Consider the following 19405-nt stretch of genomic DNA (forward strand, 5'->3'; position numbering starts at 1 on the left):
GTTCCTATGCCTTTCATTGATAGCAGCATGCGGCCAAGGTTATACACAAAGTCCTCTCCAAATATATGCTGATCTTTATTGGATTTTCTGCGGTTTTGTGCTTAAAGCAAAATTAAGATGGTATTGGAAGCCTTTAGATGTACAATACCTTTAAAGCAATGTGACGTTTCTCTAAAGTCCATTTTTCCCATTTTCTGTATTCTAGGAGCTTTTATCTGAGAAGTTTAAGGATCCAGAGATCACCTTTGACATTTGCAGCTGTCAATTTGTTTATCATTACTCATTCGAGACATATGAGCAGGCCGACTTGATGCTGAGAAATGCTTGCGAGCGTCTTTGCCCTGGAGGCTATTTCATCGGCACAACTCCAGATGGCTTTGAGCTTGTGTAAGTGTTCTTGATCCTTTTTATTGCTACTTAAACTGCTCAGAAGAATGAGCTGTCTGTTTCATTACGCTGCCAAATACTGGTAAACAGGCATCCTCTTGTGACAGCTCTGGCAAAGAGTGCTGATAGAAAATTGCAAGTTTGGATTATCAGTACTTGGCAAGTCTAGAACGTGAGAAGATGAGTTGATGGATTTGGGTACATTAGTATGTAATAATAAAGTGCTCTTAGTAACTTTTATTGTTTGCTTTAGACTGTCCCTGCACTATGGAGCGTTATCCCTAACCAACTGAATTACGTATTCAGCTATTCTCTTGTACGCTTTTATTACTGAAAGTGCTATATTCCAGGAATGGAAATGCCATCCAAGTTACAATGGCTCCTGAAGACTTCAAAACTTATACACCATCCTATTATTTTATTGCGTGTCTTTTTATCCTTTTCTAGTATAAATGTACGTTATATGATCAGTGATTAATATATAAAGAATTCTTATTCTTACAATTTCTTCTCTGGCTGCAGAAAAAGCCTTATTTTACAGTTTTATCCCTCCATTTTATTCAATAAAAATCGAAGGGATCGGAAGGAAATTTAGTTTCTGGATTTGTCTACTTCTGTGATATATTTTCTTTAAGGCTGGAGACAATGGGACAGTTGCAGCTGGATAGAAGTAGTGAACTGGACTGGTAGCTAACCTACTATCCAAATCTCTTCCCCATGCTGAATCTCCAACACTCAAAAAAAACCTTTTTCCTGGACTGTTAGAAAGGACCATGATGTAAGGTGTTCTAAGGATCTTGCTTTTGGCTGTATTTGTGTTTCCACTCCCTCCTGGTCCTCAGCTTTGTCATGTGACCAGCAGTAACTGACAAAGCATCTTGTGAGTGGTCAGGAAATCAGTTTCTCTATTCATTACCCATTCATTCCTATAAAAAAAGATAACATCAATATCAAGTTTTATAACCGGGAATAGGAAACGGACTCCTGTCTACACCTAAGACACTGTCAGTCACAGAAGACTAGAAGGAAGTGGGTAACTTACAAATACAGCCACTGGTAAGACAGTTTACAGCATGTGCCTTTATAACAGACCAGTGAATGAAAAATCTTGTGAGAGTTCTACTTAAAGCATTGTCCTTTGCCCATTTTTGTCCCCAAACTAAAATGGTATTTCAGGTAAGCAGCATCCAAACACAGTGCTTGTAAAATTGTCTGTAGATGGAGGTGGAAGAGACAGCTTGGAAAAATTATGAAAAATTATGAAATGAAACTTCTGAAGGTTCTGACCACTGAGGCAGGACTTAGTGTAGCAACACACCTTGTCTGTTCTCCTCTTTCCGAAACTGCCACATGGGGTGAGAAGGAACCATGGAAACAGTGTATCGCATCGAGCTATGATGTTCCCAGAACTTTTTTCTTTAATTTGGGGTTTTTTGTGGGACTTTTTTTTTTTTTTTTTTAATTATTATTATTACTAATAGATATTCCTTTTTATTTTTCATTTTGGGTGTCTTTTGATGTTGGTCATTAAAATTATAAAATTAGAATAAGGATCTATGCACATGAACGTGGGCTTTGTTATTATGCTGGCCGTGTTTTTCGTGGTTAGCACAATGGCCTATTAAGTTGTATGACCACATACACACACCCTTGTATGTGGATGTCAGCATATGGGGCCATGGAGGCATCCGTGTGCTTTTTAATCATGGCCCAAGTAGATACACTTCGTCATATTCATGTAGCCTAACAAGACTCTCTCCTGATACAGTCCATTTGATGCTTAGATGAGAGTTATAGTTTTTGTATTTGTACTTAAGTATTATACATATATGTGTGTGTATGTATATATATTAATGTTGATAGGGCAGTATTAGGGGACATTCACAGTACCACCGCTGTCCGCCCTAGGGTTTCTGTCCTAAACCCTGGGGAAACTGGACAGGGGTACAGCAGGCAGTCAGCTTTAAAACCCATTCATTTGAATGGGTTTTTAAAGGTGACCGCCGATGTCCGTATGCAGCCTGTCTGCCTGAAAAACATTTTTTTTTTTGCACGGACACAAAGTCATACATGTAGGGCTTTGTGTCCATGCAAAAAAACCCAAAAAACTGTTTCCAGGTGGAGAGGCTGCATACGGACACTGGTGGTTACCTTTAAAGCTGACTGCTAGCAAGTCCCTCTGTCCAGTTTCCTTGGGGTTTAGGACCGAAACCACTGGATGGACAGCGGTGGTAGTGTGGACGCCCCTTTAGTTACCAGGATAAATGTAGAATCAAAATGAGTGCTGCAGCATGCACAATATAAATGAAAATGTGGGCAACACGGTGGCTCAGTGGTTAGCACTGTACCCTTCCAGCGCTGGGAGTCCTGGAGTTCGAATCCCACCAGGATCTGCAAGGAGTTTATATGTTCTCCCCATGTTTGCGTGGATTTCCTCCCATTCTACAAAGACCTACTGTTAGGAAAAAAAAATGTACATTGTGATCCCTAAATGGGGCTCACAATCTACATTAAAAAAATTATATATATATTATATATATATATATTTATATATATATATATATGAAAATGTAACTTTTTTCTATCATGAAAGGTTACCACTAGAGATGATGCGTCCATTCATTCCTATGGGTGCATGCTATTCGAAACGGGAGTTTCAAATAGTACTCGCTCATCTCTAGTTACCACCCTTAACAACACAATACGTCAGGCCAAAAAACAAAAACACAATAAGGTAATACCCACATATATGAACACACATCTGGGAGCTACTTTTGCTGTTGACCCAGAAAAATCATTAATGCAGCTAGAAAAAAGGGGGTAGGACATCCATATCAAAATCTCATTTAATAACTTATAACCGCTGGCCTTCCGTGCTTAAAAAACTTTGCCAGTCCATGCCAATATCTGATGTTTTTTTTTTGTTTTTTGTTTTTTATTTATATATCTATAAAAGTTTTGAAAATATTTAAATTTTTTTTTTACATCTTGTGGTTAGCATGAATGAAATGCTTTTTTTTTTTTTTTCTTTACAGGAAGCGTCTTGAAGCATCTGATACAAATACATTTGGGAATGATGTATATAGTGTGACGTTCCAAGATAAGGGAAATTACCCACTATTTGGATGCAAATATGATTTTAAGTTGGAAGGCGTGGTTAATGTGCCTGAATTCCTGGTCTATTTTCCAGTACTCGTAGAGTAAGTTGTATTATTTTATTTAATGTGTACCTTTTATGGTTGAGGTACCTTGCTGGAGGCCTAAAGTCATTTCAACAAATTTTGCATGAATTTGTAGTGATAGGGGTAATATGAAATTTTGTAATATACATTGTATAGCAGAGGTATAGGCTGAGGGGGCGTTCACACTTGTGCCCAGTGTCCGCCCTGTGCCATTTTGTCGGGTTTCCGTCCTCAGCCCCGAGAATCTAGACCGGGGACAGCTACCTGGCGGTTAGCTTTAAAACCCATTCATTTGAATGGGTTTTTAAAGGTGACCACCGGTGTCTCTGCCTACAGCCTCTCCTCCTAGAAACCTGTTTTTTTTCGGCCGGACACAGTCAGACATGCAGTACTTTGTGCCCAGATGAAGAGGCTGCAGTCGAACATCGGCGGTCACCTTTAAAAACTCATTCGTCTGCTGGGTAGCCGTCCCCTGTCCAGTTTCTCGAGGCTGAGGACTGAAACCTGGTGGAATGGCATAGGGCGGACACTGGGTGCAAGTGTGAACTCCCCCTTAGACCCGACGCTGGTGCTAAATAGGAGATTTTATCACAGCCCAAATACATTACGCACATGAGTATAGGTCAGGGTTTCTCTACCTCGTGTTGTGCTTACTAAAAATTAACAGGTGGTACAACCATTTTGGAATGCACACTTCAGCTAGGCCTTATTCACACTACTGTGGCTGTTTTTAAAACCAGGAATTTCTATGAATCTATATCTGTTCTGATGTTTTGTTTAGTTTTTTTTTTGTTTGGTTTTCTTTTAAATGGACCATTTTTCGCAGCCATCCAAAAAAAATAAATAAAAATAACACACTCTGTTCATTGATGTTATTCAACCTGTAGACATTTGTCATGTGAATAAAGCCCTTCAGTGGCTTCAATGGACATTAGAGCTGTAATAAACAAAACTGACATGTGAACAAGGCCTTATGTTTTATTGTGCCCACAGAGAAGCCAGCAGTCTTGGCTGTTGGCCTCACTGATGATTTATGTGAAGGTTTTTATTTTTTCAGTAGAAATATTTGTCAGAATGACCTGCATATAAAAGATTGTAGTTTTGCAAGTGGCCATAAGGTGTCACTGTGCTTATTCCAAATGTTTTCTTTTATTCAGGGAAGGAAAATAAAACGCAGTAGAGAAAATGAGGATAGGCACGTGATGGATTCGAAGTTTGGGAGCGTGGGAGGAAGTAACACATCTTTTTTATTTTGCAGAATGGCCAAGAAGTATAAAATGAAACTCATTTACAAGAGGACCTTTCAGGAATTTTTTGAAGAGAAGGTTAAAAATGATGAACAGAAAATGTTGTTGAAAAAAATGCAAGCTTTGGAGGTAATTTGTTAAATGAGAATCTTGTTGTCTGATGTATCACGTGTGGTGGTAGGTTTTTACATTACCTTAATAATCTAAGGATGCATGTAAAGAAGCCCCAGAAACGTTCACGGGAAAAGAAAATCCTTTCTCATTAATTTCCTGCTTTGTGCTTGTCAGGGAAAGCAGAGGTTGGCTGTAATCTGCATGTTTGCTGCCGCAGACAATGAATTGTGAAGGTAATGGCTCTACACATGAAGGAGAAGGGATTCAGTAAGCGGAGTATAATTACAATATGTAATTACATCCTTGCCTACATATTACGATTAGCTAGGAACACACATTAGATCATTTCCAGTTTGATTTTTATATTTCCCCAATTACAAACTATTTAAAAAAAAAAAACAAGTGATGCGTCTCTTCCCTGGTTATCAGGCCTAGGTGCTTATTACTGTGCTTCTGTGTGTATTCCGGATGTCATTTGTTGGAGCAGTGGCTGGGCTCCAGAGCTGTACTTCCTATTCTAACTGGATACTTAGGGTAGTAAATATAAGCAACTGATGATCAAAAGGCTGAGGACATATGTTGCGGGCAACAACAAAAAAAACGTCAAAAATGGGTCTTTCCTTTAACATGTTTAACATACAGAACCTTCTCTTTACACTACCCATGTCTGATTAAAGGGGTCGTACACTCTAGTGGTTACTTCTGGGTTCTGCAGCCCTGCTCCCATTCAATAGGAGCAAGGCTTCCAGAGGTGAAGCATCAGCTTTTTGGTGCACGGTTAGTGTTTCAGACCCCGACTGATCTGATACTGATGACCTAGTATTCATTATCCTGAGGTCCCGGACAACCACTTTAAAGGGGCTCTGTCAGCAAAATTACGCTGATAGAGCCCCACAGATGCGTGAATAGCTTTTAAAAAGGCTATTCAGGCACTGCTAATCTAATTTTAAACCCCCCGTTTTAAAATAAAACTATAAAAACATATATATAAATGATACCTGAACGTGCACGCTGGGCGGTGGTGCACGATCCGACGTCATCTTCGGTCCCTTCTTCCCCTTCTTTCTTCCTACAGCGACGTCCTCCTCTTCTGGATCTTCTCCGCCTTCATCTATTCACGTATACGTGGGGCTCTATCAGCATAATTTTGCTGATAGAGCCCCTTTAAGCTGGCAATGCAATAAGATATTTATCCGCTGTCTTGTCAGATCCATCTATATATGGTGACATTTGTAAAGAATCTAATGCCTGTGGTAATCGTACACATAACATTAATAGATAAGGCTAGTAAGATGAGCTACCAGTAATCTACATATGGTCAGCTTTAATCTTGGAAATTGTTCATTCTGTTACTGCAAGCACTAGCATTAAAGGGGCTGCCCAAGATGTGAAGCAACTTGTGTGGAGGCCAGAGGAGGTGTAAAAATATTTTAATAAAGTATACTCTTTTGCTCCTATTCCGCCGATGTCTGTTCTCTCATGCCTATGCATTGATACTGGAAGTCCTCAGCTTCACATGACCACTTCGGCCAATCAGCTGCTGGAGCCCGGAAGACTGCACCTAACTCGGTGATACCTCTTGGACTACAGCTGTTAGGCCTCATTCACACGTCTGCATGGATTAATTAAATACTGCATAATCATGCTTGTATTCCCCCCCCCCTTTCCTTCCCTGGAAAAAAAAGCTCATTTGTTTAAGAAGTTGCAGTGTAGTGTTAGTATTATAGAGATGATAAGGGATGAGTAAAAACAGCACGTGTAATAGTATTCTTAGGCTGTATTCACGTGAGTATCACGGACCATATTCAAAGTAAAGGGTTTGGGGACAGAAAACAGGACAACTATGCAAAAAGGCATATGGATGCAAATCAGCTGTGAAAAACTGACTTTCATACATTTTTCATAGCCAGTTTCAAAATTGTCGTCTGACTAAAACCTTAGTCACTGCCATGGTGTTGATGATGGTTTTCGCTTTTCATGCAGATTTTTTTCTCAAAAGTTAAAGGAGTATGAAATACCTAGTCTCCTTTCTCCCTTTCATCTGTGGATGAATTGGATGTCATAGCTGCTCAGTCATGGTTCCCCTCCTCTTCTTCACTGTCTGGTGACCTGCTGTATGACACCTGGCTGGACCAAGAGCCTTCCTCTTGTGCTTTGTCTGCAGTAGGAGAAAACGTTTATTAAAAGGGATTGTCCACTTTTAAGACCAATATTCTGAGACAAATGTTATTTCGTGCATAGTAAAGTTATACAATTTCCCAATATACTTTCTGTATCAGTTTCTTAAAGTATCTCTGCTTGCTGTCATTCATTCATTCGCTTTCTTCCATTGGATAAAAATCAGTCTGTGGCCATGTGATTGACACAGTTTATTTTAGAAAACAACCTGCTGACTTATGATTTTTAGGAATTTATAAGTCAAAAGGAAGGTCTGTTCTTCTAGCATAAAAAGTGTGCCCCACTCAACACTAAAGACCATGGACAGAGCTGATGGGAATTGTAGGCGGACCTGGGAATGCCTCTGTCTTTTAGATTTACTATAGCTCAAACCAGAAAACTGGCATAAGTTGTACCAGGCATCTACACCAGCCCATGACTTCAGGTGCATCTACATGCAAAAGACTGGAGCCTCTTAATAATTCTGGGGTGTGTAGTGCCTATGGGAGAATGAATTAAGAATGGTATTTCCTACATTTTATATGCTCATGAGATCCTGACTTTATTCTTCCTATTAGGGTAAGTTCACACAGGGTTTTTTGGATCAGAACCTGAGGCGTAGGTTCTGATCCAAAAAACTTGTAGCTGCAACTGAAAGCCGGTGCATCCAGCTGCGCACTCTCTCCGGAGGAGGGTGTGTCTTCAGGCCGAATCACAAGTCTACTCGGCCTGAAAAATGAGCATCTTGCTGCTTTTTCCAGGAGCCAGAAGAAACTGCTCCTGCAAAAAAGATGGGAGCCGTCTTTTTGGTCAGGATTTTGAGGCGAATACGGCCTCAAAATCCTGACCAAAAAACTTCTGTGTGAACTTAGCCTTAGGCTATGCCAGAGACTTGGCCTAGTAGGTTTGCTTATCAGTGTAACACTGACAGGCAATAATGGTTTGTTGCGACATATCACCTAGTGGGATGAAAAGAAAAGCATCCCCCCAAAAAATAAATAACTCCCTGTTTTGTTTTCTAAGTAGTTCACCATTACAGAAAGAAATCCAGAAATAAATATTTATACTGCATGGCAAATGGTATTAAAAAAAGAAAGAGAAAAAAAGTTGTGGAAATCATAGTTTGCAAACAAACTGGGAACTGGAGGAGAAGTGTCACAGGGGCATCTCTCCCCCCCCCCCCCCCCCCCGGCTTCTCTCTATACAGCTCAGCTAGATTGACAAGTTTCTCACTTCTTTTTTTTTTGTTGTCTCTCGCCTGTGACATTTCTCTGTATCCCCAGTTTATTTCATACAGCAGTACAATATAATTTCTTTTAACCAGGGAGCCTGTTGGTATTTTGTATTGTACGGGGTTAAAGGAATTGTCTGCTTTGGTGTAAATCTAACTTAATCATAATCATTAATAGTTTTTCCTTCCTAATGTACGATTATCCTCCTCCCAATTCTCTGCTCTGTAGATCAGCATTACTAATGTCTGTCCTGATACAGGTAGCACACATTAAGGCTAGCTTCACGCTGCTGCTTCACATTTTGTTCTTTTAATTCATCGGAGGATGAAATTAACTGATTAAAAGTATCAGAATGACCACTACAAAATGAAAATTGGCTGAAAAATCACAGCATGTTGTTTATGGCTGAAATTAGGTGGCCGAGACCTCCCGTCTGCTTCCTTAACAACACTACAGTCAATGATTCCACCAATCATTCTGTCACTTTTATAGTCCGTTCTTACAATCCTCTGATCTACAGAAATAAATGTAAACCAAATGTAGATTAAAACTGTCACACACAGCTCCGAAAACCTGGAGCAACGTAATGTTTACACCTATTCTTTCCTAGTATAGTTTGTTTATTAGACTTGTGCTTGGCACACCCAGTAGTAACCAGGATTTACCATAACACAGTTTACTGCTGATAGCGTCTAGCAAAGTAGCAGTGGGTCTGTGTTAGTCAGATGTACACTGATGCTGACCCTTTGTACATGAATGCTGCTACTGGCAGACCTATTACCCAGAGGCCTAAGTGTTTGCTGTGACAGCTGCATCTTGACCACAACATGTGATCAATGTCGTTTACGGTTAGGCCAGTTTCCATTATTACGGTTAGGCCATTAATAAATTGAATACTGAGGGTTTCTAGTTAATGGCTGAGGGAATCCCTGCAAAACTTCTGCTATTGACTTTGAAACCTCAAACAAAATTTAAATAAATACATTTGCTGAGATGGAGTGCTCATTGAGTCCATGACTTAAGAGGGTTTCAAATCTCCTTGTTTCAGCGGCTTTGCCTTCTGTCTCTTCTTCTCGCTTTCTGTATTCTTCATCAAACAGTAAAAATGTAGATCAAATAATGTGCACTGTAAATGTCAGTAAAAGCAGGTCCAGCTCCATGGAAACGCTGTGTAAACAATGGGAGGAAGAATTTCACATAGCAGGCAAACAAAGCAGCATTGCTAAGGCAATGTATTTAGGAAACCTCTTGAATTTACATAAGCTACAAGTATAAATTGGATCCTTGAGATGGGACAACCCCTTTAACCACTTGACTGCACCATGTGCGCCCTACACATCCACTGTGGTGAGGTGCTATCCCAGTATAATTTACACCGTGCCATGTCCCTAAGTAAATACATCTAGATGCAAGCACACCTTCCGTGTACAAAGTAGACCCAGTTATTGTATTGTGGCTCACAATAGTTCCTCCCTCACTCCCTTAGTAGTCACAAAATTTATTTCTCATTATTCCACTTTCCTTCCCCAGCAATATGATATTTAAGGGCTTGTGCCGCACAGCTTTTCGAGTGCTGATTAGAAAGCATCTGAGTCCCAAATGCTTTCACTTATAAGCAACACTGATTAAAGGGGATGTCTGGGGATTTTCACTTATCTTATCCAGCCTCGTCCTAATCCCTGGTTCATGTGGTTGGAAGCAGCAATCTGCCCCTCCTTCCTTCCCTGATCTCTGTGACTATGCCAGCCCCCATAGCAGGGGCAATTAGCTGTGAGAAGGAGGTGACAGAGCGACCCATCTGTTGGAGAGCTGCCTCTGACCATCAGGCCTGGGGTCGGGATGAGGCCGGAAGCCCTGAAATCCATAATCAAGAGCCCACTGAATCAGTTAAGTGAATCTAAACTCCCCTGACAATCCCTTTAAATTCCAGGCTACTACTTATTACTGGCCACATGGTAACAGCAAAACTTCAATCCATAATGGCAAGTGGCCTGAAATGAAACAGTGGAGCAAGGGAAGAGAAAGCTCCCGTGGCCGCAGAACCGAATGCATTGTGACACTGTTTGGCATCACTCTTGGGCCCTTCCCCCTAAGTAGTCCCAAAGCTACTTCCCAATCATATCGTCCACCTGTAACCACATTTAGGCTAGCCTTATCTTCCCCTTTCTCAGAGTAGTCTTAACACTAATTCTCCGTGCTCTCCCCACCACTAAAACTAGTCATAAAGCAAGTTCCCTATTGCCCTCCCCCTTCAGTTCAGTGACTCTAACCCACCTTTCTCCAGCAACCATGTTCAGACTCTCCTTTCTCTTATCATTTCCCACATATGGTCTATTACATACAGATGGTGACAGTACTGATGGAAACTTGCAGCCTAATAGAAACTGAAAAGCAGCGCAAATGGATTATTATTTGCGCAAATGGATTATCATGAATAGTAAAATGTGTCAAATCTTATTAAAAATGAAAAAAGTGCAACAAAGTGATGTCAAACTTACATAGTGGGTTACACCAAATGTGCTGTGCTTATCTTTTATAGTGTCACGCTTCCTTCCAGCTCTGATAAATACCACCGCTTATCTAATAAAAGTGCTTAGGAATGATTGACATGATACATTTTTATTCCAGCAATATCCTCAAGCTCCTAACTCCAGTCTAGCTTCTCAAAATGAAGACGATTATGAACATGCCAGAAACGTAAAGGAAAGTGGCAAAGCAAAACTGCCGCTGGTAAGTGGTTCTCCGGCTAATGTTCTCCATGTCCCAAAAAATTGAGCCCATTGCTCAGCTGTATGTTTAAGAAGTATTTATTTATTTATGTTTGCTTTCTAGGGCACTTTAAGCAAATCTGAATGGGACGCTACAAGTAAGTAATTCTCTATATCCTATGACATACTTAAGATGTGTACTGGTGTCTGTGCAGTGTTTGCCATCTAACTAGCTTCAAAGGAGTTGTCCAACAAACACCACTTATCCGCTATCTTAGAAATCCACCAAACAAAGCAATAACTCCCTTATAGACAGACAAAAAACATCAAAAACCTTTATTGGAAATCTAATATATGGACGAAGTTAAAGAGGAGTACGTTGCCTTTGGGGATAGAAGGAAATGCTGTAACATTGACAAATATCCCAACCATAGGTAATGTTTTTTTCTCCTTGTGTATGGCTTTGGTAAACTGTGCACCTCCTTGTGTTATGGAGCTAGTTAGCACAGCTTTATTCACATTCACAAATATTATGTTGCCAACTTTTTATGTGAATAAAATAGCTGTATGCTTACCGTATTTTTCGGACTATAAGACGCACCTAGGTTTTAGAGCAGGAAAATAGGGAAAAAAAATTTTGAAGCAAAAACTGGTAAAATATTTAACCCCTTCCCGCCGATGGCATTTTTTGATTTTCGTTTTTGACTCCCCTCCTTCTAAACCCCATAACTTTTTTATTTCTCCGCTCCCAGAGTCATATGAGGTCTTAATTTTTGCGGGACAATTTTTTCTTCATGATGCCACCATTAATTATTCTATATAATGTACTGGGAAGCAGGAAAAAAATTCAGAATGGGGTGGATTTGAAGAAAAAATGCATTTCTGCGACTTTCTTACGGGCTTTGGTTTTACGGCGTTCACTGTGCAGCCAAAATGACATGTCCCCTGTATTCTGTGTTTCGGTACGGTTCCAGGGATACCAAATTTATATGGTTTTATTTACATTTTGACCCCTAAAAAAAATTCCAAAACGGTGTTAAAAATTTTTTTTTCTAAAAGTCGCCATATTCCGACGGCCGTAACTTTTTTATACATAGGTGTACGGGGATGCATAGGGCGTCTTTTTTTGCGGGGCCGGGTGTACTTTTTAGTTCTACCATTTTCGGGAAATGTTATTGCTTTGATCACTTTTTATTCAAATTTTTATCAGAATTAAAACAGTGAAAAAACGGCGGTTAGGCACTTTTGACTATTTTTCCTGCTACAGCGTTTACCGAACAGGAAAAATATTTTTATAGATTTGTAGAGCGGGCGATTTCGGACGCGGTGATACCTAACATGTATATGTTTCACAGTTTTTAACTACTTTTATATTTGTTCTAGGGAAAGGGGGGTGATTTGAACTTTTAATACTTTTTATATTTTTTTATTTTTTTTTTTACTTTTTTTAAATTTTTTTTTTTTGCATTTATTAGACCCCCTAGGGGTGTTGAACCCCAGGGGGTATGATCACTAATGCAATGCATTACAATGCTAATGCATTGCAATGCATTGCAAAAAATCATCATCTCTTTTGCAGGCTGCATAGACCAGCCTGCAAAAGAGAGACTTTGCAGACCGGCTGGGAGCCTTTAACAAGGCTCCCGGCTGTCATGGCAATGGGGGGTCGGCCTTGGAGCATGCTCCAGGAGCCGGCGATCCCTGCCAAAATGGCGGCGCCCATGCGCCGCCGGGAAGATGGCGCCTCCGGCGCCTTTGACAGCAGCGCCGGAGGGGTTAATGCCTCCGATCGGTCCGGGGACCGATCGGAGGCATCAGAGCCGGTTGTCTACTGCTTAAAGCAGTAGACACCCGGCGGCTATGACGGCCGCCCGGCTCCCGGGTGGTCGCCATAGTTACAGACCCGACGCGCCGTACTATTACGGCGCATGTCGGGAAGGGGTTAATATATGGGAGTTGTAGTTTTGCAACAGCTGCAAGGCCACATTGACAGGTGACCCTGCAGCTGTACGGGGATGCATAGAGCGTTTTTTTTGCGGGGCCAGCTGTAATTTTTAGTTATACCATTTTGGGGGATATCTATTGCTTAGATCACCTTGTATTGAAAAAAAAAACAGGAGGTGATTTAGAACTTTTATTTATTTCATATTTTTAAAGCTTTTTTTTTTTTTTTTTACTATTTTATTCCCCCCCGGGGGCTTGAACCTGCGGTCGCTTGATCGCAAGTCCCATAGACGGCAATACAACTGTATTGCCGTCTATGGGACATTCTGTCTATTAGTATTACGGCTGGTCATAGAGACCAGCCGCAATACTAATATAGCAGTGACAGGCCTGGGAGCCTCATTAGGCTCCTGGCTGTCACCCGAACAGGTCGGCTCCTGCGATATCGCCGCGCAGGAGCCGGCCTGCAACTTTACAGGTACGGGGCCGGTGGGGACCGGCCCCGGGGGAGAAGGGGCCACCGATACTGACCCGGCATCCGCTGTACTAGAGAGGCGGATGCCGGGGAGGGATAGACGCCGGGGCCTGAGACATCGCTACGATCCTCTGCCCTGCATGAAGCCAGCGGCGGGGGCACGGAGGAGCCCCTGCCGCTGCTGGCTTCATGCAGGGCAGAGGAGCGCAGCGATGTCTCAGGCCCCGGCACCTGTAATGGCGTCTATCACTTGCCGGCTTCCGCCTCTCTATTACAGCGGATGCCAGGCGCCACCTTCAGACTATAAGACGCACCCTTCTTTTCCCCAAAAATTTTGGGGAAAAAAAGTGCGTCTTATAGTCCGAAAAATATGGTACTTTTTTTTTATTCCTATACTGCTTGGAAAGGCCAGGTTACTATATTATCTCCTGTGATGCTCTTTTATGATTTACTCCTTTTTTCACTTTCTCTAATTTGTACATTTTTAGTAAAGTATTACATTTTTTTTTTTGCAATTTTGTGTTTTTGTCTGATTCACTTTGGTAGTTTTTTTTTTTTATTATTGTATTCTGAACACTATGTGGTTGAGGGGTTTATATACTTATATTCTCTGGCTATCTATACTGGTAGCTGTATCCTGTACATAGGAAATAAGTATGTGATTCCTGGGGGATCCTACTGCAGTAAACCCCCCCCCCCCCCCCCCCCCCCCCCCCCCCACACACACACACACACACACACACACACATATATACACACACACTAATTATAAGACCAGTGGTTTGACTGAAGCAATGGTTGCATATGTCCACTTCCCTCATTTGCTGCTATGAAATGGCTGAATATGGCCATCTTGGCCAGTACTGTAGATTTGACATATAATAGCTATGCACAGGCGCGATTGTCTCTCCATAGATAGTATAAATGTAGCTGTACTTTTAGGGATCTTTTAAAGAATAAAGGTCCCTACCTGTATTCTGCCTCTTATTTGGCTGTATTCTTTCTTACAGTGGCGGTCACTACTGTATTCTCTCTCTCATTCTGTATTTTAGCAGTGTATTCTGTCTTTTATTCCATTTTCCATTGGTGGCAACTCATTCACTGCCCTCAGCGGACACAAGTTGGGTGCCAGTAACACATTAGCAATGACATCACTGGTACCCAACATGTGATTGCTAAAGAAGGTGATAGGCCACAGCAGTCGTCTGAGCTATTTCACTTCCAGTCCAGGCAAGTGCCTGCACAGAATGGAACGGGGGTAGGTAAGTATCGCTCCCCCTACCCCCTTCATTTGCCCCCACTCCCTGGCCAAACCATTTAAATACCCTTGTATTTCTTTATGGTATACAAGGTAGATCTTCAAGATTTCCTGGACACACATGTTGACCTATAAAGAGATCCGTATGTGCACTTTGATCTCTGTATGGATCTGTCTATACGGTTAGGAAATTCACCATAACATTTTATGAAAATGGCATTTAAATTGTTCTCCGAGGCCAAAGCTGGACTGTGTAACTCTTTATGATAGGTTTCTCTCTGCCAGCTAGAAGCGTGTATTTTTATAGCTGCGTTCTCTGGGAAGGAATGAAAGGCCACCTGATAATGCACATAATTATACCGCAAAGTACTTTCATGTCGTTCTACATTTCAGTATTACTGTCTATGTTTAATCCATAACAATTTTTGAAGAGGTTTCTTAAGTAACACTTTCATTTTTATTAAGCATACTACAGACTAATATGCGCCTGCATTTCTACACTTTCATATACTTTTGCTTAAACATTGGTGATTCTATATACGTGAGCATGTTTTTGACCTATAGGATATAAAATCTTGCTATCAGTCCTTTGTTTTACTTGTGCAGGTTTTTTTTATTCGTCATTTTTTCTAATTTTTTGTATTTTTTTTATTTTTTGTCTTGCAGGTATATATCTATTATTCGCCTTTGAAAAACAGACTTGAATACTTTTGAAAAATTCAGATGGACTTTTTTTTAAGCTTGTGAATGTTATGTATATACATTTTTGTTACAGTTCCTGTGCGTTTATGTAAAAGTACTGTTCACACACATCTGTTCTAGTCAAAGTGCCAGCTGCAAATGCTTGTCTGCGACAGGCTGGAGTGTAAATATGAAGGGAACATCGGTATTTTGTACAAAGGTTTTAAACAGATTTTTGTGTGTTCTTCTTTCCTCCCAGGATACTCCTTTATGTTGGGAGAATACTTGCATGCACAGAGTGTATTTTTTATTTTTTTCATAAGTGTGCAACAAACATTGAATCTATTATTTTTTTTTTTTATTTTTTTTCTCCAGTCCAATACGGTTACAGAATGTAAACTCTATTTCTCCAGATCTCTAGTAAAAGTTACATTGAATGAATTTGCCATGTTTCACTTCACTGCTTCTGTATTATTTTACTACTTTCATTTGTCCCATTGAATTCTATGGTTCACGACACTTAAAATCTGCAGAGACTGCTTATTTTGCTTTGGAAGGGGTTGTGAGAGTGGGTCGAAGTTTTGCAGTGTGTATTCGTATTCCTCAGACTCAGCAACATAAAGATAACCAAGTGATGACCGTTGAAAACACTTATGTTACATGGCTGTTTTTCACTGTTAGGGTAAGTTCACACAGGGTTTTTTGGATCAGAACCTGAGGCGGAGGCCACCTCAGGTCCCGATCCAATAACTGAATAGCCGCGACTGAAAACCATTGCACTACACCGGCACCCAGCCGCACACTCTGCTCCGGATTAGGCCCAATGAATGGATCTAGTGCGGAGGAGGGAGTGTCTTCAGGCCGAATCGCGAGGCGAAACGGTCTGAAAAATGAGCACCTCGCAAAAAGACCCAAGCTGCTCCCATTGATTTCAACAGAAGCCATCTTTTTGGTCAGGGTTTTGAGGGGAATACGGTCTCAAAATCCTGACCAAAAAATTCCGTGTGAACTTTCCTCTATATGAATGCTTTAGCCTTTCATTTGGTCTGTATTTTGTCACTGTTTTGCATCAATCAAAACCAAGGAGCAGATCCAAAACACTGAAGAGGTACAAATCGTTCCTTTTTTTTTTTTGCCATGTAGGTTCCACTTGTGGCTTACAAATATTAATAGTGACAAAATACTGACTGTGAAAATGGGCTTATGTGGATTTACAACCTTATAGCAACAGCTTACGCTAGGTTCACACCTGCGTTCTACTCTCCGTTCTGTGGTTTCCGTCTTCTGCATGCAAGAAGACTGAAACCACAGACCGGGTCCGGCCGTGAGCGGCGGTGAGCGTTTTATGCTCTCCGCCGCGAAACAGTTTTTTTTAAAAATCTGGACACAGAGTACCTCATGTCCGACTCTGTCCGGATTAAAAAAAACGGTTTCACGGCGGAGAGCATAAAACGCTCACCGCTGCTCACGGCTGGACAGCTTTCTCACCCATTCAAATGAACAGTTGAGAAAGAGAACTGCAGGTTTCCGTCTCCTGCCTCTGTTTTATGCAGGAAACGGAAACCTGCAGAACGGAGACCAGGCGCAGATGTGAACGAGCCCTTAGAAGTTATAAAGCCGCATTTGTGACACCAATATTCGGGGATTACTCCTAAATTTAGATCCATTTGCGCAATGTGTGTCAGTTTATGAAAGAATGAAAAGTGGGCATCACCAGTTTGCTTGGCAAAGATTTAGATAGGTTTATTAAATCTGACGTTTCAAAATTTTGCAAAACTCTTTGTGCAATCTCACTTGTGTTGGCTGCTGGTGATAAATCTGTTGCATCTACAAATGTGTGTAGAGAAGATTCTACAATTTTTCATCATTGTTTGACATTGGGCTAAATTTGTCACAACCTTGTCTCCTGCAAAATCAATCTCATAAATACAACACATAATATCTAAACCTCCTTGGGGAAGTAGTGGGGAATTTGTTGTATACTGATACAAACATAAAGATTGTACTATAGGCTGCCTTCACACACACTTGGTTTTTTTTCTGCCTTTTTTTGCCATTAAATTGCCTAGAATAAAAAGCAATATCCAGAGAATGCAGTGTTTCAAGAAGGCATAATATGCAAAAAGAACCCCCCCCCTGCCATGTGTGTAAGGTTATTTATAATTTCTTACAGTCCTATTCATAGACTCATATGGAGAAAGTAACAGAAAAGTTGATAAGGAAACCTATTTCCTAGCAAGATACATTACAAAGTTTCTTATTACCACCTGTACTATTCATTTATGAAAGTATATTTTGCTGTGGATTTTGAGCAGGAGTGGGCTGAAAGGGAATAGAAAATATATAGGAAACTCTTAAATATTAAATCCACTCCTGACTTTGGCTCGAAAATCTGCAACACAAAAAAACGCTGTTTCTGCAATGTCAGGGTTTAGCCTAAAAATGACATTCCACATTATTAAGCAGGCCACAAGTTTCAAGCAGTATGGGAAAGAAAAAGGATCTCTCTGCAACAAAAAGTGTGAAATAGTGCAAAGTATGAAAACATTAGATATATTTCACAAAAAGTTTAGTTTGATCGTCCTACTGTGAAGAGAATTGATTGGTTGATTCAGAGTAACAATGGGTTTGTGCAGAATAAGGCCCCACTTTTGTGGAAATGCAGCTTTTTTTGGTTGCAGATGTTGCTGGTTTTTTGGGGTTTTTTTTTTAAGTCAAAGTCAACAATGGTTACAATCGGAATGGGAAATATCAAGGAATTAGGTATACTTCTCCATTCTGCTCAATCCTGGTTCTGGCTCAGAAAACCTCAGAAAAATCTGCAACAAAAAAAGCTGCATTTCTGCAACGTGGGACCTCAGCCCAAGGAAGGCTTCTGCCAGACAAATTTATTGGATTAAGAGATAAGCTACTAAAATATCATTACAAAGCAGCAAACTGGTATTTGAAGCTACCGGTGCTACTGGAGTCTTCTGGTGTCGGATCCTTCAGAGACTTGGAGTTGTGCTTAAACCTAATATTTGGCCACCTCTAAAAAGTGCATACAATCAGAAATGGTTGCAGTGGGCCCAGGCATACATGAAGACTAATTTTCAAACAGTCTGATGAGTGCCATGGATGGAGTAGTGGATGACCACCATGTCCCAACAAAGCTGCAACATAAGCAAGAAGGTGGTGGAGTCATGTTTTTGACTTGGATCATGGATATAGAGCTGTTAGGTCCCTTTAGAGCAGGGGTCTCAAACTCAACTCAACATGTGGGCCGCAGAGCAAGATCCCAGCCAGTCGGCGGGCCGCACCGCGGAAAATTTAGCTCCACCCACTTTTATGTTGACTCCGCCCATTCATTTTCCATGTGCCCCCACACTGTATAATCCTCCTACAGTCAGCCGTAAACTATATGTCTCCCCTCCATCTTTCGCCCAGTTACATATACACCCTTCATCTGCCCCCAGATTCATGTCCCCTCCATCTCTGCCCCAGATTCATGTCCCCTCCATCTCTGCCCCCAGATTCATGTCCCCCCATCTCTGCCCCCAGATTCATGTCCCCCATCTCTGCCCCCAGATTCATGTCCCCTCCATCTCTGCCCCCAGATTCATGTCCCCTCCATCTCTGCCCCCAGATTCATGTCCCTCCATCTCTGCCCCCAGATTCATGTCCCTCCATCTCTGAGACGTCCTTCTTCACAGCACAGCCAATCGCGCTGTACTGTGAGAGCTGGGAGGAACGCCCCCTCCCTCTGCTCGCAGTACTCGTCCATAGACGAGCATTATCAGGGAGGGAGGGGGAAGTTCCTCCCCACTCCACAGTACAGCGCGAGTGTCAGAAACTCCCTTCTGACCATAGAAGAGCTACGGTACCGGACCGTAAGCTCTTCACACTGGGCCCACATCGGGAAAGCCGACAGTGCGCTGAACTCAGCGCACTGTCAGCTTTCCGGCAGTATATAGAACTGCATGTGGGCAAAATGGTGAAAGGTCCTCTTTAACACACAAACACTTATACTCACCATCCAAC

The 19405-nt window shown here is 41.3% G+C and overlaps 1 protein-coding gene across 1 annotated transcript in view; it reads left to right on the plus strand.

Moving 5' to 3' along the window:
• The window catches only part of RNMT (RNA guanine-7 methyltransferase), a 37169-nt gene extending 21398 nt beyond the window's left edge, over positions 1-15771 (plus strand). Inside the window, exons 7-12 of the mRNA XM_075270706.1 lie at positions 206-387; positions 3423-3587; positions 4828-4945; positions 10948-11049; positions 11152-11185; positions 15371-15771. Of these exons, the coding sequence (XP_075126807.1) occupies positions 206-387; positions 3423-3587; positions 4828-4945; positions 10948-11049; positions 11152-11185; positions 15371-15408 (639 nt within the window). The 3' untranslated portion in view covers positions 15409-15771. The remainder of the gene's footprint in view (positions 1-205; positions 388-3422; positions 3588-4827; positions 4946-10947; positions 11050-11151; positions 11186-15370) is intronic.
• The last annotated feature ends 3634 nt before the right edge of the window (positions 15772-19405 follow it).

The sequence above is a fragment of the Leptodactylus fuscus genome, chromosome 4 (assembly GCF_031893055.1).
Source record: "Leptodactylus fuscus isolate aLepFus1 chromosome 4, aLepFus1.hap2, whole genome shotgun sequence".
NCBI classification, from domain to species: Eukaryota; Metazoa; Chordata; class Amphibia; order Anura; family Leptodactylidae; genus Leptodactylus; species Leptodactylus fuscus.